Source organism: Mauremys mutica, chromosome 1 (assembly GCF_020497125.1).
Source record: "Mauremys mutica isolate MM-2020 ecotype Southern chromosome 1, ASM2049712v1, whole genome shotgun sequence".
Lineage (NCBI taxonomy): Eukaryota > Metazoa > Chordata > Testudines > Geoemydidae > Mauremys > Mauremys mutica.
Window position 1 is genome coordinate 350,957,471 of NC_059072.1, and position 24,001 is coordinate 350,981,471.

General features: G+C 50.4%; 1 protein-coding gene across 2 annotated transcripts in view; it reads right to left on the minus strand.

Moving 5' to 3' along the window:
• The window catches only part of MOGAT2 (monoacylglycerol O-acyltransferase 2), a 44,584-nt gene that overhangs the window by 15,574 nt on the left and 5,009 nt on the right, over positions 1 to 24,001 (minus strand). The window contains exon 2 of one of the 2 annotated variants that reach the window (XM_045021560.1): positions 20,627 to 20,800. In XM_045021560.1, the coding sequence (XP_044877495.1) occupies positions 20,627 to 20,650 (24 nt within the window). In that variant the 5' untranslated portion in view covers positions 20,651 to 20,800. Of the gene's footprint in view, positions 1 to 20,626; positions 20,806 to 24,001 lie in introns of both variants that reach the window. The other variant, XM_045021549.1, reaches the window with a different exon arrangement.

A 24,001-nucleotide genomic window follows, 5' to 3' on the forward strand; every position in this document is an offset into this window, starting at 1 on the left:
ATGGGGAGATGGGTAGGGAGGCAGTAGGGTTGGGGGTGATGGGTGAGGGGCTGGAGAAGGCAGTGAGGACTGGGGGTGATGCATGAGGGGCCGGGGGACAGAGCCCATGGCCAGAGCCCACCGCCGCATGGCTGGAGCCTGCCACCCAGTGGGGCTAAAGCTGGAAGCCAGAGCCCCACCGCCCTGGGGAACTCACACCAGCTGTCTGCTCCTCTGGCATTTGTGGCTCCAGGGGATCACCACCCAGAAGGCTGTGTCCACAAGAAAAGCCCCTGGTAGCTGCATTTGAGAAACGCTGCATTATACTGTGGAACAGTTGAACGGTTCTCAACCTTTTCCATTCTGGGATACCCTCCCCTGGCTCCTCTTTGCAATACGAGCAATCAGAACCCCAAGAATAGTCCATTTGTGCCCCCTAAGACTGGACACAACACAAATAGACACTAGAGGGAACAAACCCGCAGCAGCCAGAGGCATGGACTAGATAAAACCGAACAGTCCTTTTCCATCCCTGATTCCCATAAATCCTGATTCCCGTGCAGTTAATTTATCACTGGTTGCACAGCGTTCTCATTATGGCTGGTGGCTTATCGCGCTCCTGCAATGCTTTTCTTTTAGGTTTCCCCATGATTTATTATACTTTTGTAGCACATCTGTGTTTAGCCAGTGCATTTAGAATTGCGCTATCTGTTGCCGTATCATTTGTTTTCTTTGCAGGTTCCTTCTGGCAGGAGCGGAACCAGAATGAAAATCCTGGTGGTTTATAATCCTGTCAGCTGGAACATCTGTTCCCAATGTAGGTTTCCTCACGGAGGGCCAGATCCAAAGGCCAATGAAGTCAGTGGAAAGGCTCCCATTAACCTCAGTGGGCTGTGGATTGGGCCCATACAGATGATGTTTCCCTAAGAGAAATATGCATCCTCACCTGTTCAGCTGTCCCGTGAGTGGCAGCAAGAGTAAAGCGACCCTCCCGTCATTCAGGGTTATGCACAGGGCCCAGTCAAAGTTCCCCTCTTCTTGGGGTTTAAGCAGAGCAATAAGAGCCACATTGTCAACCCAGCAGCCACTCATTGTGGGTGCCTCCAGTGCTGTATGTCCAATTTGAGGGACACGGGGTCATGTTACTCAGAAGCACTGAGCACCTACAACTCCAGCCAGGGGCGGCTCCAGGCAACAGCACACCAAGCGCGTGCCTGGGGCGGCAAGTCGCGGGGGGCGGCCTGCGGGTCGCCGTGAGGGCAGTAGTCAGGCTGCCTTCGGCGGCATGCCTGGGGGAGGTTGGCCGGTCCTGCGGCTTCGGCGGCAATTCGGCAGCGGGTACGTCGAAGGCGCGGGACCGGCGGACCTCCCCCAGGCATGACGTCGAATCCTCGTTACCGGCAGACCTCCCGCAGGAGAGCCGCCGAAAGCCGCCTGACTGCCATGCTTGGGGTGGCAAAATACATAGAGCCACCCCTGACTCCAGCTGAGGCCAGCAGCAGCTGCAGGTGCTCAGCACCTTTGAAAATCAGGCATCTCTAGTGGGTGACCCAAAAGCAGTGGACACGTTAGAAACTGTAGGCCAAAATCCCTGCTCAAGTTGAGGCCACTTTTTCCCGCCATACTCTTGGCTTTTCCTGTCCTCTCTCTCTGCCCAACAGCTCGCCCCAGCGTAATGAGCCCCATCCGCATCCACTCTCCAGTGCGTTAGCCTCTCCCGATCTGATTCCATAATTCTGCAGACCCACTGGGGAACGGAAACTTGCAGATCTTGGTTCTGCCATGGCAGGCCTGGCTAGGCTGCCTCAGCATGTCCAAGGCTCTGGGTGAGCGGCACACCCTGACCTGTACCCAGTGTCAACTTCAGGCCTTTGTGGACCGTGCTTCCTCAGAGCTGATATTGTATCACCCTAAGCTGATCCACAGCTGCACATTCACTAACGCATGGGTAAACCTACTTCCCCTCTGCCCCCTCTACTACTCTGCCAGCCTAGAGAATTCCAGATCAGCCTCCCTGTTATGGTTGCACATAGACATGTATGTCCCAGCAGCCTCAGAAGTGGCTAATGGGTATGAGTGCAAAGGCTGCTGGGACATAAATGTTGGCAACCGGCTGACACACCAGAGAGATGGTAAAGTGGAGTCAGCTGACCAGGGAAACCAAGAGGACCCCACATTCTCCATGGGTCAGTTCTGCAGTCCCATGTGTATCGTTTCACCAGCTGTTCCCTTGTTCATGTAGAGCAGCGGTTCTCAACCCACGGGCTGCATGCGGCCCAATTAGCACACAGCTGTGGCCCAGCTCTGCTGTGTGCTAAAGGCCGGCCCATGTGCCGGGGTCTGCCAGGTTCCTGGCTGCCCAGCATGGAGGGGTCCAGGCTGCCCTGCCGTCCAGTGCGGCGGGGTCGGGGCCCCGGATCTGGGGCAGCCACGTGGCGGGGGTCCAGGGTTGGGGCAGCCGGCTGCCCTGCCACCCGGCCCCAGCAACACATTGTGGCTGAATATGTGGCCCACAACATGTAATGAATTGAGAACTACTGGCACAGAGCTTGGGGAGGAAGGGGGCTTTGGTGTTAGGGCACTGGCTGGAGACCAGTGTTCAATTCCTCACTCTGTCACAGATAAATTGTGCGACTTTGGTCACATCAGTGCCTCCATTCCCAAGCTTTTGTTGGGATATTGTGAGTGAAAAGGAAATTCATGTCTTGCCTATTTAGATTATAAGCACTGTGGGCAGGGATGTTTCTTACTGTGTGTGCGTACAGCAGCTAGCACACTGGGGCGCTGACGTTGGTTCGGAGTCTGGGTGTTGCTGTAATAACAATAAGCAATTCTGCACATAGTGGATGTGTGAGCAACTTTTTCACATGCACACCTCAAGCATCCACAGCCAGAGATTGCATCTAGATCACTGAATAAGCCAGCTGCTTACATTCATACTGAGGCTGCTCCTTTTCAGGCTGGTTTGATTAGTGATGTGGGTACTGCAAGCTTAGGTGAGGGTAGCCCTGCTTTCTTAGGCACTTATTTGACCCCTATTACCACAGTATCTGAGCATCTCACTCTGTTTAATAGATGTGGCTTCACAACACCATGTGAGGTAGGGCAATGCATTATCCCCATTGTACAGATGGGGAGCTGAGGCAGAGAGACTTGCCTGAGGTAACACAGGATGTTTGTGGCAGAACATGGACTTAAACTGAGGTCTCCCAGGTGCTGTGCCAGCACCCTAACCACTGGCCAATTCTTCTACTCTAGGCTTCCTTTTGTTAAGGGATCTCTTAGACACAATAACTAGTGCCTTAGTGCCTGAATGTTTTCTTTTTAATGTTTAGACATTCCCATTTTCCATCTCTGTCGAAGTTCAATCTCTTACCGGACTAGTGGTCAAGCCTGGGTCATGGTCACAATATGCACTTACTGGGAAGGGAGTTAATCTCTTACCTTGCATGGCCCAATGGTTATGCAATACAGTCTTCTCTTATAGGCCCTTTGGGGTGGGAGAAAGGTGGGGACCTCTTCTCTTGCTGACTGGCTGGCTTGTTTGTTTGCTTTTAAAGGGGGGTGGGATTTGCTCTCGATCTGTTCTTTTCGGATGAGTTGTGCCTTTAATAATTGTCAGAGCACCCAGCGTCTAGGGCAGGCAAGTCCATGTAGCTAAACCTAAATAAAGTGAGCTCCTGCCCTGCAGTCCATCCCAAGTCCATTTCCCATTCCAGAAAAACAACAACCCGCAAGAGAAAATTGTAAATGGGAAACAATCCCGTCTGAATGTGCCTGCCTCTTGCATCCAACAGATCTAAGGGACTCCAAGCCAATGGCAGGAGATCCAGATGCCTAAGAACCCACCTCGGCTGTGATCGTGTTAGATTTTCCAAGCTGAGCAGTGCTGGGTCTCAGGTTAACATTGCCGCCAGCTGTATTTGCAGAAGCAGAGGAATTCAAGGTCAAAGGACATGCTAGTTCATCTCCTGGCGATGAGAGATTGTTCCCTACGAAAGTATTCCCTGGTGCTTTTTTTCAGTGTAGTTTTAAATTACTCTATTTACTGGGCTTTATCCTCTTTCCTTGGAAGATTTTTTCCACAGCCCAGTGGACCTTGCTGTTAGGAGATTATGAGATCATCTTACACTTTCCTGGGCTAAATTTCATCCTATTACATTTTGGACCCACCCCCTTTTGCTCTTTCCCCAAATACTACTATAAGCCAGTGGGTAGAGCAGTGGTTCTCAACCCATGGCCTGCGGGCTGCTTGCGGCCCTCCGCACACAATCATGGCCCATGTGACACCCTCCAGTTCAAGTCCATGTCCCTTTCTTCAGGGCTTGTTTTCTTAATAAACAGAAGATGCAAAATCCTTTACATGACACACAAGACTGGGTAATAGAGGCCTGGTCACTTATGCGAGCTGGGAAGGGACAGGATACGGCTCACCCAAATCACGTCGGCTTGTCCATTTTCACTCTGCTCTCTTCTCCTTGGCCAATACGTAAGTATGGAGCTAGAATCCCCCTCCCCTCCATGCACAAGGACCAGGGGAACATAGCACAGGCCAGCCAGGTAAGAGCACTGGCCCTGGTATTGTCTGCACCAGCCGGCAGAGTGCAGTGGGGTACACACAAAGGCACAGCAAGGGTTTCCTGAGTGCCTGCCCACACGCCCAGAAACATTACGTTGGCCTTGGCTACAGTGCTCTTAGGAGTGGCCACTCCTCACCCTTTGTGGTTCTCAAATGCAGGCTCATTAGCTCTTTGTTTTGTTCTGAGCCTGAGCTGGAGGAGCTGGTGTTTGCCAGCCAATCATTGCCCTTTACACCTTTAACCTTCAGTCCTAGGCAGAAAGGCCCTGGAGCCTCCGGTAAAGCAGGGAAAACAACGTTTTCTCTCTGGGTGGCGAGCCCATATGGAGAAGGAGGACTGTTAATATTTCACGCAGCACACTCGTCCATGCTGCGTTTGTGTTATGTTTCCATTATTCAAATGGGGACCTGGCTGTGGGCCACAGTCCTTCTTCCTGCTCAGCTCCAGTAAACAACTAGACAACAGGAAACCTTCTTTCTTCCCCATCCCCTTCCTTCCTCCCTCAGCCACTGCTCTCTGCTGCTTTGTGATCCCGTGTGGAGTCCCCTCAGGCCCACACACCCCGCATCCCAGGGCAGCTCCTGAACACTACTGGTGCTGAAAAGTGCCCCTTCCCCTCAGGCCAGGGCAGCCTGTCTTGTGATCAGAGCAAGGCACCAGGAGTGAGGAGCTCTTGGTTCTGTTCCCCAGTCGGAGGCTGATTGATCCTGGATAAATCTCTTAGGCCAAAGTGATCCTACTTGGGTGTCTCGAGCTGGTCCCCTAAATCCACATTAAGACTCCTAAGCAGAGCTGGCCTGAGGTGCTGGGCATACGCAGCTCCCAGCAACTTCCTAGGAGAAGACACCCCTCTTTGGTTGGCCGGCCTGGTGTGTAATGCAGGCCTTGCTCTTGGGATATTAACCCCTATGTGCGAGGGGTGGGCAAGGAGAGGAGTCATAGCTCTCTCCCCCCCATGCACTGGCCAGGTACGAATGGCCAACCAAGGAGGGGTGTCTTCTGGTCTTCAATGGGGAGGGATAGCTCAGTGGTTTGAGCATTGGCCTGCTAAACCTAGGGTTGGGAGTTCAATCCTTGAGGGGGCTACTTAGGGATCTGGAGCAAAAATCAGTACTTGGTCTGCTAGTGAAGGCAGGGGGCTGGACTCAGTGACCTTTCAAGGTCCCTTCTAGTTCTAGGAGATTGGTACATCTCCAATATTAAACAATGGAGAAGTGTTATTATTTATATTGTGGTAGTACCTCAGAGCCTGAGTCGTGGACCTGGACCCCCCTGTGCTCGGCATGGTACAAACACAGAACAAAGAGCCCCTGCCTCAAAGATCCTAAGCAGCACCCTTTCAAAGGCTGTGGTAACTTACTTCCAAGCCACCTGAGCAAGAGGGGAGATGGGAGGAATTGTGACTTGTCACAACGGCTTCCTGGGGCTGAGCCATTACACACTGCCTGTTAATAAGGGCTGAGCTTACAGGCTCAAGCTAGCCCTTCACTTAGATCTCATAGATGTGCCATTGACTTGCCAAGCCTGCTCCCATGTTGCTGCATCCTACACTTATGCTCGTATGGTGTATCTGTATGCACAGGAAGCTCAAAGAAGGACAGAGTTGCTGACCAGGGTGAGATAAAGCTGATAAAGCTGTTGTGCTTCCATCCAGTCAGAACAGTGCTGGGCTTTTCAAGATCGTGGTTTGGAGGTTTCACTGCCATTGGGATTTCCCAGCATTCGGGTGAACTAGCAGGGGCAGCTGCAGTGTCAGACAATAATGAAGCAAGATTGAATTCCAGACTGGTTGGTCTCATTTCAGTCTCACTGAGTTATCTCCTAGGTTATTCAAGGAAATTTGGGGTGGGCAGGGGAGAACATATGACCTATGTACAGCATGAAGAGTTACATAAAAGGTGGTTTCAAAACAAGCAGGAATCACTTAGCAGTATCAGCATCAGCGTTCTTGCCGCACCATCAGGTGCATAAGGCTTAAGTCAGTAACCAACGGATAAATGCACGAACCGTGTGCCATGTACAGAACGATATGATAAACGGGCATAGAAATCAATACACATCAAGTCACAAGCCTTCGAATCCGGGCACAGGATTGAAGTTGCAGCACAATGCGGTTAATCTTGATGTTTCACTTCTCTGTTCTATTATGGTAGTACCTAGAAAGATGCTTCGGTCCTGAACTGATGATTACAGCTAAATGATCACAACATGAGAAACCAGGCTGATCCAACTTGTGCAGGGAAGCAAAATCTGCACTTTGCAGTGAAAAAGCAGAGCTGGTTGAAATACTGGATTTCTGTTCCATGCCAGATGCCGACACCAAAAAAAAATTTTTTTTTGTTCGAGATTGGAACAAAAAGTTGACATTTCAAATTGTCCCCAAAAGTGAAATTTCAGAATAAAAAATTTATTTCAGGTCAGCTGTAACATTTCATTTCAATAGAATTGAATATTGATTTTGATTCTTTTTGTCCATTATATTTTTATTTTATTTTATATTCATTTTTACTTTATTTTTCTATTTTTTTTATAATTTGAAATGAGGGTTTAATTATTTTAAAATTATAATATGAACATAAAATAATAATTTGTGTTTGCTAATCCAACTGGTAATTAGTTTGGTAACTGATATTGTAATTTGCATAACATAAAATGGTATAATAAAATAATATAAAAATAAAATAAAAAAATATAAAATAAAAGATTTCTAAATGAGAAGTCAATTTCAAAATGAAAAATTGAAATGCTCTGATAAGGTTGAAATGGACTGTCTCAACCATATTGAAATGTTCCATTTTTTTCAAAAAGAAATGTTATTGAAATCGACATGTTCCTATGGAACATTTAGGGTTTTTTAATTGGATTTGTGATTGGAAAATGTTCCATTAACAATGCTTGATCATCTGTGTGTCAATGTGAGCTTTGTTTGATGTTTTAATGGCAAGGCATGTCAGTGACATGCTAACAAGGGGGGAGCTAGCTGAATTAGAAAGGCTGGGCAGAGTGCTAGACTGTAACTGAGAGAAGACCTGGGTTCAAGACCCTGCTCTACCACAGACTACCTGTGTGATCTTGTGCAAGTCACTTAGTCTTACTCTGCCTTAGTTTCCTTCCTTGTACAATGGGGATAATAGCTGTGCCCTACCTCAAAGGGATGTTCTGAGGATAAATATATTAAAAGAGCAGGAGCCACCTTGGTACTAGCATTTATTAACAATAGGCAGTTTATAGGCTGATGTCAGTGACTTATCTGCAAACAGGCTTCAGTGTCGATACATTCTGCTCATTATTCATGCATATAGGGGGCCAGGAGGGAATTTCCTCTCTGGGCTATTTATTCCACAGTTGTGCATTCCTCTGAGGCAGCTTGTACTGGCTTCTGTTGGAGCTAGGATCCTGGCCTGGATGAGCCACTGATCTGAGCCAGCGTAGGCAGGAAGGAATGGTTTGCCTGACCACATCTCTGTCTGTGGGTTGTTCAAGAGCCATCCCCCAAGACTACTGCTTCAAATATTTGCTCTTTGTAATTTACTCTGTGGCTGGTCACCTATGTCACATGACATTGTTTAGTCTCCCAGATTGGATGGCTCCCAAAGAGGCTTCAAGCTGGCCACATAACTCCTACCAGTAAATATGAGTTTACATGAGTATTCAGTCAGGATCGGGCTTCCTGCACCCTCCTCCCTGCGCAGGAGAGGAATGGTGACTCTGAGCCGCCCTTAGTTCTCTGGGCTCCTCCTGGAGTGATGCAGCGACGCACTGTCCCTAAATGAGGGCAGATTTCAAAGTTACCATATGGCCTAGAGAGATTGGGGCCTAGGCCAGTGAAACAGAAAGAGCTGAGAGAGAGAGATGACTTTGCGCCCCTTGACTCTGTGTAATCCCATGCTCCCTTCTTTCTTCTCCTACCAATAAATGAAAAACGAAATGAATGGCCAAGGCTGTTAGAAATTTTAAAAGTTCATGGTTAACTTTACAGGCAACTGTATAAATTGCAAATAATGCCGCCCTTTTATCCAGCTCATGACGAAGGGTCCTGGCTTACGTAAAGAATTCCTGGGTGCGTGCGTTCGTTTTCAATCAAAGTAGTTTGTGCATCGGTCAGAACCCGAAAAATCCAGCAGTGCCTCAGGGCCATGGTTTTGTTAAGTAACCCTAGTCATGGTTTCTGCATAACCAATGGAATGAGCAGGATGCAGGCTGGAAAGTCCTGAATCGCAGCTTTACAACGTTTCACTGTGCTATCTGAAGACACGTGGGCTAGATTTTGCTCACAGTTACCCCAGTGACAATCCAGAGTGATGCCACTTACAGTGGTGGCCTTTCAGAGTTTGCCAGTCGCCTTAGATAAGTAGGTGCTGGCAGTTAGATAACCTCAGTACTTGAGATATTTCCTCTAGTAAGTAGCGGGAAATAGAAAGGGATGCTATATATACTGAGGTAAACTTTTCTATCTGTCCTGAGTACTTCAGTGGGGTTACTCTGTAGTACCTGATACCAGAACCTGAAGACAAGAATTTAACAGGTGGATTTGCTCCTCATACGGTAGCTGATTACAAAAGAGCCCTGTGGTTTGCATCAGTTCTGCTCTGGTTCTGACAGGGTTTCCATTTTCTCCCCCTGCTTTCTGGGCTTAACGGCTTGTTCGTGTCTAATTGTGTCGGGATGAAACCAGGTAACAACCAATTTGAAGGTGGGGTTTGTTTGTTTGTTTACAAGAAATTGTTGTAATGGGGCAAGGTTCAGGTTGGTCGGCCTAAAGTTAAATCTCACCGGGCTTGACTGAGCCCTGGGACGTTCTGGCTTCTGCGCTTTGACAGGGCCTTTCCCCATAAGATCTCAAAGCATTAATTTTGCAAGGCAGGTAAGCATTATCACCCCTGCATTTACAGAGGAGCTGCAGAACAAGAGATGAAGTGACATGGCTTCCCAGCAAGCGAGTGCCAGAGCTTGATATAGAACCCAGGGATCCTGACATCTAGTCTTTCACTGTGACCCCCAGACAATAGCGCTTCCTAATAGATGGGCCGCAGTGTTCATGGGGCGGGTGTGTGGGGGTGAGAGTGGACAGATGTGGAAGGGAAGGGGCTGTGTGAAGGGACAGGAGAGGAACGCTGAGTGGGGGATGGCCAGCGGTAGTTAGCAAGTGCCTTTTGAACCCTCTGGTTCATTAGCAAAGAGTGAAGCCAACAGCAAGTTAAGCTGAACAAGTGGAACTTTATTAAACCCTGTGCCCTGCTCTCATCTGTCCACCTGGCCAAGGTGCTTCCAGAGCCACTCCCTGTTCCCCTGGTCCTAACAGCCCTTCTGCGGAACATGGGCCCTCTGACTCCAGTTCCCCTGACCCTGATCACGATACGCTCATCAGGGCCTCACCCAGCTCCTCAGTGGCCCATTGCTGCTACCTCCCTCATTCAAAACCTGCCAGCCCCACGCCCTACAGATGGCAGCAACTGCACATAAGGGGTCTGGGTTGCCATGCAAGAGTTTTCTGTGCACCCTGCTGAATTTCAGGTTTATTTTTCTCTGCTTCCTTCTCTCCCCTCTCTAAGAAGTTCTCCTAAACTCACCAGGATATGCACACTGCCTGCTGGCCTGTTCGCAGGGGCCTGGGAGCTCCCAGAGCCCTCGCTTACAGAATTGTCCCTGTTTTTTTGTTTTTTTAGTCACACCTTGGTACCTCTGCTAGCATGTTACCAGCAGGGGGAGCTCTTACATGGTGGATCTGTAACAAGCCCATGTTCACAAGCCGGAAGCTTGCAATGGCAAAACTGCACAGCCAGTTAATTACCTGCAGGCAAGTAGCTGCATATGATGAGTTAATTTCACTCAGACTCCAAGAAAATGGATGCATGCACCAGCCCTCCCCTCCTTTCTCCTGCAGCAACAAACGTGCTCCGAGAGCATAGCTCAGCTTGAGGGGACATTCAATATAGCTTCCTAAAATAACAGAGGGCGAAGCAAATCGGCAGCTTTGTTTCACCTTCTGACCCACAGGAACGGAAGGTTTCCATGTCAGGTTTGCTGCTGGGAGAGGGGAGGATTAGAAGCCATGTTTAATCCTCCAGGAGCGACTAATCCTTTCGTGTTAAATGAACGGATTGTACACAAACACTGCAGTGGGGTGGAGACGCCAGCCTGTGCTGCTTTTCTGGGGCTCGATTGACGAGCAAAGGCCAGATCCATTTGTCTCAGTAAATTAGATTGGTAATGCTCAGCTGGCTAGCTATTTGGGTATCCATCACCCAGCCAACCGCACAGCGATAATACTCAGCACTTGTGCTGTATGGCGCTCGCTCTCCAGAGATTGCATAGCTCTTCGCAAAGCAAAGGAAGGTTCAATCCCCCCCCTACCGTATCAATGGAGGGACAGAGAGACCTGCGAAGCCTAGGCAGCAAGTCAATGGCAGGAGTGGAAATAGCACCCAGCTCTCCTGAAGTCAAGGCCCAGACCCTCTCTCTGGACCTGCCTTGGCCCCACTAGATATTGCAAGTAAAGAAGCCGGTTGTACTGCTCTACAATACCGTGAAGCACCCGAACGCTTTCCTTCCAAGCCTTGCCCGGCGGAATGGTTCCGGCTGCCTTTGCTCCCAGAGCCCAGTGGTTCTCTTTAGATATTTGTCTGCTGATCAGGTTGGCTTCACTCTTTGACACGCAAACACCTTGTGTTTCCAAAGAGACTCCTCTGGCCCCAGGCCAACATTTTCCGCAGGGACTAGTGATCGGTTTCAAATGCCTTAAACAGGAGCCTGATTTCCAAATGCTCCAGGCTCTGCTAAACCTTTACGCAGAGAAATCACTCATCACTCCCCATAAGCATGGCCTCTGTCTGTGCAAAAACCTGCCTGTATCACTTGGAGTCTGCGTTCCCCTCCCTTCGCTTTCTCGCCTGCCTGCTGTCAGACTGTGAGCTATTTGGTGCAGGCGACTCTCGCTTAATATTTTCATGCCCATTGCCCTGCAAAATGGGGCCCCAGTCAGGGGCTCCTATAGTATAAATAAGAAAAGCCTCTCGTTCCAGTTCTGACTCTTCCTGTGACCTGGGCAAGCCTCCTAGCCTTTAGGCCTTGGTTATCTCCATCAGGCCCTCAGTGTTGTTTCTGCTCTTGACAGCGGAGTGCTAAGTGTTTGTGTGGCAGAGGCGCATGGCCCTGAAGCATGGCTGTATGGAGCAGGAAGGTTTTGGGGGAGTCCACTGTTTTCCTGGCTCTTCCTCTGCTCAGCAGAGTAAGCTGTATTGCCTGCGCTTTGTTGCTTTCCAGCACCACCCAGTGGCCATCTAGAGATCAGCAGCATTGCTTTGGAGGAAACTCTCAGGGTCCTGATTCTGATCTCTCAGTCACTGGTGTGAATCAGGGACTGATCTCCCCAGTCCAGTACAGTTACACCTGTGTGAATGAAACTGTGGTGTGTGGCCTTCTGGCCTTGCAGTTACTGCTGCAATGGAGCAATGTCTGGAGAGGTGAGCAGGGGCTTAAGGTGGAAAATGGTGGCTCGGATGAAGAGACTGTGGAAACCCCATTGGGCCCATGCAGTAACCACCAGCCCAGAGTCTATGCTTGTGTGCAGGAGAGGGATGGGTTCCTTTAGCATACGCCCTGGTTTGGTGCAGGTACAGGGGCTGCCTGGACTTTGACATTTGAGGTTCTCATGAAGCAATACAAGGACATGTGGGAGCTGGCTGACTTCAGGCGCCTGTGGGTCGATCTGCTGGAAGGCCCCATTGAGGGGGATCAGGAAGGCTTGCAGCAGAGGGCAAGTGAGATCTCCTTGTGGGAGGTTGGGATTCTTCCTCGGGGTGTGTCCTACTCTGCCCTGCTGCTGTTGGAATTCCTCCCTGGCATCTCCCTGGTACACTCGACATACCGGACAGCCAGTCGTTCCACGCCACTGGTTTCTGACCCGACCCTTCTGTTTGGGGTGGGACAGAGTGTGTCCCATTTCGGCCAATCTCCAGCCCCTTCTCCCAGCAGGAAATCCGAATCCAGGAGAGGCCTCTGGAAGGTGAGAGTTGAGTGGGGGCTGATGCCATGAAGTGGCTGAGTCCCTCGGCCACATGTGAGCAGGGAGTTCCAGACAGGGATCTCAGGGGGACGATCCAGGCCTCATTGCTGGCACAGATAGAAAACCATCCCCCAAATGGTTGTGGAAACACAAGCTTGCACCCAGTTTTCCCTGGTGTAAATGCAGTGTTGCCAACTCTCCTGGGATATGTGGTGCTTTTATTAAAGCCCCAGAGATTCTGTCATTAGGTGAGACTCTCAACTTGGCTCTAATTTTAAAAACAAAGTACGTTTCTAGTCTAGTGTTTATGGAAAAAAGCTTGAGAAAGTGACCTAAGTACTCCCTACTGGACCAGGTACCAGAAGGCAAAGAAAAACAACTCAACATCTGTCATTTTTTTAAATCTCAATGACAGCACAAGGTGCAGGACAATTGGGAGCGAGGCCCAACGGTGTTAATAGGGTGATTCAAAACATTAGTGATCAGTTCCCCTCACTATCTTAACCAGCTGCGGCACCCCCTAAACAATCCATTCCCCTCCTGGGTGTTTACAGGCTTCCCATATTTTGAGGCAGCAATATCACCCATTAGCCAAACGACTCATATGTATTTCTTTCAATAGTTCCTCTGAGGGCTTTTCCTTCCAGCCCCTTAATCATATTGGTGGTTCTCTATACAACCACTCTGCATTTTGTTTGCATATTCCTGGCATTGGTGCTGAAATGCTGCTCTGCGGTAAAACTTAGCTGCCAGGCTCCTTCTTTTGCTCATACACAGCAGCATCTCTTTCCTGCTAGCAGATTTATACCTCTCTGCAGCTGCTCAGCCTTCCATCTTTTGTCAGTCATACCCCAGGATGGAATAAAAAATAAGCAGACGTACTGACTGGAGCATCGCAGAGAGGTATTATTAAGCCATATCAGCTGTTTCTGCATGTATTTAAGAGAAGCAAATTGGGCTTTATAATCCCAAGGCAGATGTTGGAGGGAGAATGTGCAAATACAACAACTTCCTCCCCAACCCCCAAGAGGAAATAGAAAGCACCTCAAAACTACTTCTGTCTGATGGTTGTTGACTGTGTGAACAGAAATCAAATGCATCAAGCCTAACCCATTTTAGCACAATGTGTGTCCCACTGTCTACTCACTGCTGGCTCACTAGAGGAAACAGCCTATTACTGCTACCAGCTAATGGAGTTGGTCCCTTAGCTCAAGTGATAGAGGCCTGCGTGGAAGGTCTTGAGTTCAAATTCAGCCGATGACCTGTACAGCAAGTCATGATGCTTAGGAATTATATGGCATCTTCCAGATTAGTTAATTTAATCACTACAAACCCTTAGTGTGGGAAACATTTACCTCTATGAGAGATGGGTAACTTGTGGCACAGTGCCTTACAGAAAAACCCTGTAGAACTTAATAGGGGTTTTTTAAAGCCATGTAATAGGATTTAATTTAACTGTCTCTCTCTGCTGTAGGATTTTATAGGATAGTGTCAGAGAGTGAGCTGGCCCTTTAAGAGGGGTTCAAGGTTAAGCACTGGTCCTGTTCCTGAGTCAGCTCAGAGCCAAGGCATTCTGGGACTTGTAGTTCAGAGGGACTACGGGAGTTGTAGGCTGGGCAGTGATGCATCCTTGAAAAAGAGGGCAGGGGTCTATCAGAGCTGGCTTTTAAATTGGGGCGAGACATCAGTCAAAGAAGAGACAAGATTTAGTTTGGGATCTCCTGCCTGAAGGGAGTGGGACCTACTGCTGGATTTCTCTATGCCAGGGGCCTGGGAAGAGGCCAAAGTGGACAGTCAAAGGGCTCTGGAAGACGGCTGGTGTCTTGCTCTGGAAAACCAGAGAGACCTGGAGAGAATGGGAGCTGCTTGTGGTTCTCAACCATAAGGCCGAGGACCAAGTCCAGTGTCAAAGCACTCCTAAAATGGGAGGTGTGCACCACTGCACTGACCTACAAAGGGCCTGGATTCTTCTTACTTATTTTGGAAGAGGAATTGTTGGGCTTGGCTGGAACGCTAACCTTCCCAGCCTTGGAGGGGAAACAGGTAGCAGCCGTGTTGTAGTGAAGAGAAGGTAAGTTGCTGCTACAGCACTGCCTTAAAAACACTTTATAGACAAGTTAGCATGTCCTATTGTCTGTAAGGCTTGAGAGTAATTTCTGTGGAACTCCACTGGTAATTCCTGTTAAACTCTGGGCCGTCTGTACACTAACCGTACTTACAGGATGGTGGCCTCCTTCCTAGACGCAATAACTCTGAAAAAAATATTTGGGGAGGGAAGGGTGGGGAGAGGAAGGGGTTATGGGAGATGATGAGGGGAACATGAGCTCCCAGTGCGATGCTGTGGCCAAAAGGGCTAATGTGATCTTTAGCGGTATACACAGGGAATCTCGTGTAGGAATAGGGAGGTTATGTTACTTCTGTGTCTGGCGCTGATGAGACCCGCTACTGAGATGCCATGTTCCGTCCTGTGTCCGCAGTTCATGAAGGATATTGCAAAATTGGAGAGGGCTCAGAGAAGAACCGTTAAAACGATAACAGGGTTGGAAAATGTGCTTTGGACTTAAGGAGCTCACTGTATTACAGGATTCTTCCATCAGCAGAGAAAGGTATTACATGGTCCAATGGCTGCACAGGCATGGATTAGAAATAAGCTGCAGTGTTTTTAGCAGTGAATGTAACTGACCATTGGAACAGGCTGCCAAGGGCTGGTGTGGAGTCTCTAGCAGTGGCAATTTTAAAATCAAGCTTGGATGTGGTTCTGAAAGATCTGTTCTGGATGCTTTCCCCAGGGAAGTTCTCATACGTGTGCTGGACAGGCGGGCAGACCAGATGATCACTGTGGTCCCTTCTGGCTTTATAATTTATGAGTCTACAAATACTATAGGACTTAAGTTCTTCTGTTTGGTGAACTCCAGAGGATATTTTCCTCTTCCTCCCCAGGGATCACCAGCCAATCCCTCCCCCCACAACCGGACCAGGGACCCCGCAGGCCCATCTAAAGGTAGGGGTGGGAAAGGAAGATTTGGAGACTGCACAGGCTGGCCACTTGCTGAGTGCTCCCTCATGGCCTGGAGTAGCTCTGCCTCAGTTTCCCCTCTCCATAGCCCCTTTAAAACATGCCACACACACACTTAGCTTCAGCAACACCCCTCCCTGTGGGTGGATTTATGAACCTGACAAACCATTCAGAATAAAAGTTCTCAAGTCCCTGCTCCCTGTCTTCCTGCTGGGGGGGTCTCCCAGACCTTCCCCGCCTGGAGCCTCTTCCCCGAAAACTTAGGCAGCCAATGACACTCCTTGTTCCTCCCTGAGAATCCCCCTCTCTGCAGCTCCCTGCTGCTCTTCATAGGAAAAGCAGTTCCACCATACCCAGCGGGTTCTACTCATTACACACCACACCCCAGCCTGGGTGTGGTAGAAAGGGCTAACTGTAGGGGCTGGCCAGCTCCAGGCCTCTGGCCTGTAAAGAGGCATGCCACCCTGTTCCAGGGACTTGCTCTTAGATGGTGGGAGAGAACTTGAATCTCTTGGGGGCCAGACCAAATGCCTGCTGAAATCAATGGAAAGACGCTTGTTGATTTCAGTGGGCCCTTGGTGAGGGTGGGTGGCTTGCCAGGAAGGAGAAAGGGGACTCACAAATCTAGTAGCTGTGTGAATGTGCTGACCCAGCCTCACCTTTGGTATGACTCCGACTTCAGTGACACGTGTCTCCCTTCTGTCCCTGTTTGTGGGAGGCATCGGGCCTCAAGCCCAGAAGTGACGCAAATATTTCACGGCCCTTTACTGGGAATTCTTGCGTTCTAAATCACATTCTGATACTGACTCCTTATGTAACCATAAAGTGACTCAACTCCTCTGTGCCTCAGTTTCCCCACTTGATGGTGGTATAATTGCCTATTGCACGGGGGTCTTGTGAGAGTCAATCAGCTAATGTCTATACAGCTGATCCGACGAAATGGGTATTCACCCACGAAAGCTCATGCTCCAATACGTCTAACACGGCTACCCCTCTGATACGTTTTAACAACAGCATTTATGTAGCCGTGCTCAAGTATTATTGCTGACAATATTAATCCTTCCCAGTCCAGAGCTCTGCAGCATTGACTGTTCCTTGTCCCCAGCATAAATATCTCCCTTGCAGCCCCTGCTCCTTCCTTATCACAGAGGGATCCCTAACGTCTACTGTGCCACTGGCGCTTGGATTCAAAGGCATCGTTAATGCTGATCACCGCACCCAGGGGAAATGTAAAGTACAATGGGCATCAGGAGAGCAATTTCAGAAAGCCTTAAAATGTTATGCCTTGAAGCTGAGCATGGCTGCTGTAATGCAGCAGGATGCAGGGGCGAGCCAGTAGCCCTTTGCAGTGGGGCCTCTTAAAAACTCTCTGGTCTAGTGTTTAGAGCCAGATGCGGCTGTGCTGGAATGGGGCTCAAGGAGACTCACTGCTCTCCCAAGCAGAGATTGTCTTTTTATTCTTGTTTATACCGGGCCTAGCACAATGGGGCCCTGATCCCTGACTAGGGCCCCTAGCTATTACTGAAGGGCAAATAATAAGTCCACCTCTACCTCGATATAACGCCACCCGATATAACACGAATTCGGCTATAACGCAGTAAAGCAGCGCTCCGGGGGGGCGGGGCCGCGCGCTCCAGCGGATCAAAGCAAGTTCGATAGAACGCGGTTTCACCTATAACGCGGTAGGATTTTTTGGCTCCCGAGGACAGCGTTCTATCGAGGTAGAGGTGTAATTGTCTTACCACTTTAGCAGTGTTGATAGGACTTAATGAGGAGTGGAGGTCGGTCTGTGAAAGAATTGTTGGGGAAAATGATACAAGCTCGCAGGACAGGGTCCAGGAGTTAGAGCAGGGGACTGTAAACTGAGACTTGAAGAACGTATTTTTGGATCTACGGCTGGCTTGCTGTGTGACTGCAGGTTAGTCCCGCTGTACCTCATTATTCCCATTTCACAGATAGGCAAGACCTGCAGATTTCCTATTGCGTTATCTGCTGAAGGCTTCATGCAGCCTTGTAGAATTGTCACGTTCAAGCGGCCCAGGCACAAAATCGACCCATCCCCCTCCCTTGTTGCTGTCATGATGATGGTAATGAAAAAACAAATGAGATTTCACTTGCCTACAAAATATTACTCAACCCTGACACATGGGCAAATAACACTCTGCAAAGCTGGCTGGCTTAATTAACTCATGTACATGAATGAGCACTGGCTCCTAGCCCAGCAACCGTGGGGCATCTTAGGGGAGGCAAATATTAAAATAAGGGTTGGTGGAGTAGGGGGAGGGGTGAACTGGGGATCTTCATCCCCTGGAAAATGCTGGAATACCAGATGGTGTCCTGCATTCTGGAATATTTTAAAAACCCCAAACGTGCCTACAAACCCATAAAGTGCCTCTCTGGTGCCCACGTGCAAGTGTGGACGAGGGGCAGCTTGGTAGGGTAGCCAGCTGTATCCTGTTGCTGTAGGAAGAGCAAGGCCCCCTAACACCTGCACGTGTTTGCCATCAGCTGCCTGCAGACTCATCCTAAGGCTGCTCTGAGTACAGTACTGGCTGGGACCTGTTGTCTCCATGGGCGGCACCTCCTTAAGGATGCGCTGACTCGGCAAAGTATGTACTGTGCTCTAAACCCGTGCTAAAGTGCTTTGCTGAGTTGAGGCCTAAAAGATGAGGGTGGCCACAGGCTGCATCTTGTAACTCCAGGACTGCACGGATTATTTAACGGCAGATGACCCAAATGAAGCAGGGGTAACATAAGCATCCACCTTTTCCCCCCACCGGCTCCAAATCAAAACCCACCCGTGAGTTCTGGCCAAACCGAGACCCTGGGCTGTCTTCTGCCCACCCCTAATCTCTGCACTGATTTAATCTTATTACTTGCAGTGCTGCACTTCCCTTTCACTTCTCTCACAGGAAGAAGCAGCCGCGGTGTGCGTGTCCTTGGCACTTCAGAAGTGCACTAAATACATGCTCTTACAGAGAAATATTCCTTGTAGACCCAAAGCAGGGCTGCCCACCATTGCTGTCACAGGGGTGCGGTATCTGAATGCCAGTGACCAAGGTCCATGTATGACAGGCTCATGTACTGCAGAACACACTTCCATCATTGTTGCCCTAGGCTGGGTAGCCCCAGTTCCTTTAATAACTCAAGGTATCTTTCACTCAAAGACACTGGAGATCAAGTTTCTCTTCCCCCATGAAGCCTTAGAAGGATGGCAGCCCCACTACACCTATTCTGTACCTTCCCTGTATCCCTGCCCTGAAAGCATCTCTACTGGTTCCTTTGTCCCACCCATCTTCTCTGCTGACCATCTCTCCCTGTGCCAGCCTCCCAACTCTGTGCTGCCTTTCATGCCTCCCTATTCACTACAACCACAAAATGCTAGGTAGCTAACCAGCTGAACATCAGCTCCCAGTGTGACGCTGTGGCCAACAGGCCAATGCAATCCTTGGATGTATAAACAGGGGAATCGCAAGTTAGAGAGGTCATAAGGGCACTGGGAATCCTGTGTCCAGTTCTGGTGTCCACAGTTCAAGAAGGATGTTGATAATTGGAGAGGGTTCAGAGAAGAGCCACAAGAATGATTAAAGGATTGCAAACTGTGTCTTTATAGTGATTCGTTTATCAAAGAGAAGGTTAAGGGGTGACTTGATCAGCCTGTAAGTAGCTAAAGGAGGAACAAAAACTTGGCGGTGGAGGGCTCTTCAGTCTGGCACACAAAGGTGACAAGATCCAGTGGCTGGAAGCTGATGCCAGACAACCTCCGACTAGAAATAAGGGGCAGTTTTTGAACAGTGAAGGTTGTTAACCACTGGAACAACTTGCCAAAGGTTGTGGCGGATTCTCCGTCACTGGCAACTTTTTAAAAAATTCGATATTGGACGTCTTTCTAAAAGGTAGATTCTAATTCAGGGAAGTCCTTTGGCCAGGAGATCCGACTCGACGATCACACTGGTCCCTTTTGGCCTTGGAATCTATGGAAAACTCCCTCCCAGTTAACGTTTGCCCCATGGCCCTCCCTCTCTGAGCTCCTCACAGCCCATCTGTGTGAAGTGTTCCGCCTGTAGGACCCTCGCTGTGTCAATCTTCTCTATTGTACTTAGCGGTAGTATCTGTCTGCCTCCCAGGCTAACTGGCTGGTGTGGGGAGGACTTCTTGGGCGTGCTGATTGGGAGTTTTGTCAGCTTCCCACCCCCCTCTTAACAGCACTCAGAGAGGCAGGGCTTGTGGCCTGACCCAAAGGTGCTCAGACTCCAGCCTAGTTTGGTCTCGCTCCACGGCAGGATCTCTGACTCTCCGTAATACGTTGCTTTGTATACTGCCCTAGCTTATGCCTGGAGACACAAGCGCTCTGACGCCGGCCCTCTAATGGGTTCTGCACATGCACGGTGTGCCACGTGCACTCAGGGTGCTATACGGCCGACAGCAAAACAAAACGCCAGGTAGGATTTAAAATGTTCACCCGGCCCTGAAGCTGCGGGCTAAAGTCTCGTCTTAAAGCCAGTTAATTTCCAGCCGGCTACTTATCTGTATATTGCTCTAAGCACGGGACCTAGGAGCCAGGAACTCTTGAGTTCAAGTCCAATCTCAGTTCCTGACTTGCTGTGTAACTTCACTTAGTGTCACTGGTTCTTCAGCTTCCTTAAAAGTGCTCAGATACCACAGAGGGTGCAGGACAAGAATCTAAACACACCTGGATGGAAAATGGGGAGACTATTTCCCTACCTCCTGAGGTGTAGTGAAACTGAAGAGGTAGGCGTCTAAAGCCAGATTTATTTAGGTCCGTAATGCTGGGCTAAACAACCGTTACAAGGTCAAGCAATAGGTCTTCTACCTTCTGCTCTAATCTCTAGCCCAACCTTCCCTCCAGGCTGTGAAAGACAAAGCAGTAAAATCTAGTGCTGACTTATTAGGTCCAGTGCTAGGATCCCTTGGCCCCTCTTCTGGCCGTAAGCGCCTGATCCAATGCTCATAGAACAAAACGGGAGTTCCTTCCCACAGACTCCAGTGGGAACTGGATTAGACCCTACCTTTGGTTGCACTTACGGTGACGGGGAAATAGTTCCTCATGTGTCTCCAGATGACGCTGTTCCTGATGCAGTGACTCCGTCGCCCACCTTTGCTTGGCGTGTCCCAGTCCAGAAGCCACCACGTTGCATACAGGACACTGACCAGCCAAAAGCGAGTGAAGAAGAGGCCGATGAAGAAAACTATGCAGCACTGTGCTGAGATAAAAACAGGGCAGTCAATGGGCAACCCAGGCTTGGCTGGGGTCAAGAGGTGAAAGAACTTACTCAGAAATATCGTGGCTTCCAAGGCAGTTGCACCTCTGACCCCCATTGTTGCCTTCTTGAGGTCACCTCAGTCAGATCTCAGGCCTCTAGCCATCACCTTTTGCAGGGCAGAGTCCTGGGTTGCAGAGGACTGGGAGGGAGGGGCGGCGAGGGGAGTGGAAGGGGGAGTTCGAGAGGAGGGATGGTGAGGGGAGTGGGAAATGGGGTCGAAGAGGAGGGGGAAGGAGGGGCGGTGAGCAGGAGTGGGGAGGGGAGTGGGTAGGGAGTTCAAGAGGAGGGGGCAAGGGGAGTGGAAGGGGGTTTGAGAGGAGGGGGAGGGAGGGGTGGGAAGGGGAGTGGAAGGGAGGTTTGAAAGGGGGAGGGAGGGTGGTGAGGGGAGAGGAAGGGGGTTCAAGAGGAGGGGGAGAGAGGAGTGGGGAGGGGAGGAGAGTAGAAGGGAGGTCCATAGGAGGGGAGGTGGTATGGGTAGTGGAAGGGGGGTTCCAGAGCAGAAGTGGGGAGGAGGTTTGAGAGGAGGGGGAGAGAGGAGTGGAAGGGGGTCCAGAGGAGGAGTGGGGAGGGGGGTTGAGAAGAGGGGGAGAGTGGAGTGGGGGAGGGGAGTGGAAGGGGGGTTTGAGAGGAGGGGGAGAGTGGAGTGGGGGAGGGGAGTGGAAGGGGGGTTTGAGAGGAGGGGGAGAGTGGAGTGGGGGAGGGGAGTGGAAGGGTGTCCAGAGGAGGAGTGGAATGGGGGGTTCCTGAGCAGTAGTGGGTAGGAGGTTTGAGAGGAGGGGGAGAGAGGAGTGGGGGAGAGGAGTGGAAGGGGGGTTTGAGAGGAGGGGGAGAGTGGAGTGGGGGAGGGGAGTGGAAGGGGGGTTTGAGAGGAGGGGGAGAGTGGAGTGGGGGAGGGGAGTGGAAGGGGGGTGTGAGAGGAGGGGGAGAGTGGAGTGGGGGAGGGGAGTGGAAGGGGGGTTTGAGAGGAGGGGGAGAGTGGAGGGGGGGAGGGGAGTGGAAGGGGGTCCAGAGGAGGAGTGGAAGGGGGGGGTTCCTGAGCAGGAGTGGGAAGGAGGTTTGAGAGGAGGGGGAGAGAGGAGTGGGGGAGAGGAGTGGAAGGGGGGTCAAGAGAAGGGGGAGAGAGGAGTGGGAGAGGGGAGTGGAAGGGAGTCCAAAGGAGGAGTGGGGAGGGGAGTGGGAAGGAGGTTTGTGAAGAGGGGGACAGAGGAGTGGGGGAGGGGAGTGGAAGGGGGTCCAGAGGAGGAGTGGGGAGGGGAGTGGATGGGGGGGTTCCAGAGGACAAGAAGGGAGGACAGTTGTAAAGAAACACTAAGCTGTATAAAACTTTTCACCCACTAGGTGGCGCTGAGTGTAAAATAGCTTATTTAAGCTACCCTCAGCCAACAAAAAGAACAGGAGCACTTGTGGCACGTAGAGACTAACCAATTTATTTGAACATAAGCTTTCATGGGCTACAGCCCACTTCATCGGATGCATAGACTGGAACTGGGGGAGGCAGGGTGAAGGCTGGGGGGTGGGTTTGGAGCAGTGGGGCAGAGTCCTGGGCAAAAGAGTGGGGGGATGGGGTGGGGCGGCTTGGGAAGTGTAAAAAGCCAATCCCTTGTTGTCTTTGCTGTGATATTCCATGAATGGTACTCATATTAAAGTATCAGAGGGGTAGTCATGTTAGTCTGGATCTGTAAAAAGCGACAAAGAGTCCTGTGGCACCTTATAGACTAACAGACGTATTGGAGCATGAGCTTTCGTGGGTGAATACCCACTTCGTGGGATGCATGTAGTGGAAATTTCCAGAGGCAGGTATACATATGCAGGCAAGAATCACATTAGAGATACCATATTGTCCCGAGTATAGGCCGCACTTTTTCCCCCTAATTTAAGTCTTTAAATTAGGGGTGCGGCCTATAATCAGGAACTTGAAAAAAAAAAAAAAATACTTCAAATCCCAGCCGCGGCCGGGAATCAGAGCGCTCTGGGCTCCCCGCCGCGGCGGGGAGCCCAGAGCGCTTTCAATCCCAGCCGCGGTGGGGAATCAGAGCGCTCTGGGCTGCCCGCCACGGTGGGGAGCCCAGAGCGCTTTCAATCCCAGCCGTGGCCGGGAATCAGAGCGCTCTGGGCTGCCCGCCACGGCGGGGAGCCCAGAGCGCTTTCAATCCCAGCCGCGGCCGGGAATCAGAGGGCTCTGGGCTGCCCGCCGCGGTGAGGAGCCCAGAGCGCTTTAAATCTCAGCCGCGGCCGGGAATCAGAGCGCTCTGGGCTGCCCGCCGCGGTGGGGAGCCCAGAGCCTTTTAAATCCCAGCCGCGGCGGGGACTCAGAGGGCTCTGGGCTGCCCGCCACGGCGGGGAGCCCAGAGCCTTTTAAATCCCAGAGCGGCAAAGCAGGGGGAAAAAAACAGTGCGGCTAGAGCAGGGGGGTGAGGGGGGGCACGAAAAACTGCGCGGCTGAAACTGCAAAGGGGGGGGAGAAACAACAACAAAAAAACTTGGTGCAGCAGGAGCAGTAAGGCGGCGGCGGGGAACAAAAACGGTGCAGCTGAAGCGGGAAAGCAGGTGTAAAAAAACAAACAAACCAGCAGCACGGCCAGAGCGGTAAAGCGGGGGGGAGTACATGTCTTCCTATTCATTAAATAAAATACTGTTTTACTGTTCTACTAATGTGTATATTTTCTTTGTTAAAAAAAGTTAAAAATTTATTTTTTTAAAAATAGCACCAAACTTTAAGGGTGCGGCTTATAATCAGGAGCGGCCTATACTCGGAACAATACGGTAACAAGGTTAGTTCAATCAGGGAGGATGAGGCTCTCTCCTAGCAGTTGAGGTGTGCACACATAGTGCAGTGGTGTCCCAACTGTGGGATGTGCCCCTGAGGGGGGACGTGATGGAATGTTTGTGGTGGTGGGGAGGGAGCACCCCCCTGCCCTGCTCTGCCCCCAATCCCACTCTGCCCTCATTCCCTCTCTGCTCCTTGATTAATATAAATTAATAATTGGAGATATACCAATCTCCTAGAACTGGAAGGGACCTTGAACGGTCATTGAGTCCAGCCCCCTGCCTTCACTAGCAGGCTGGTTATTAAGGCCTCATGGAAGTTCGGAGCCTAAATACATTTGAGGATCTGGGCCTAACAAACTAGAATTTA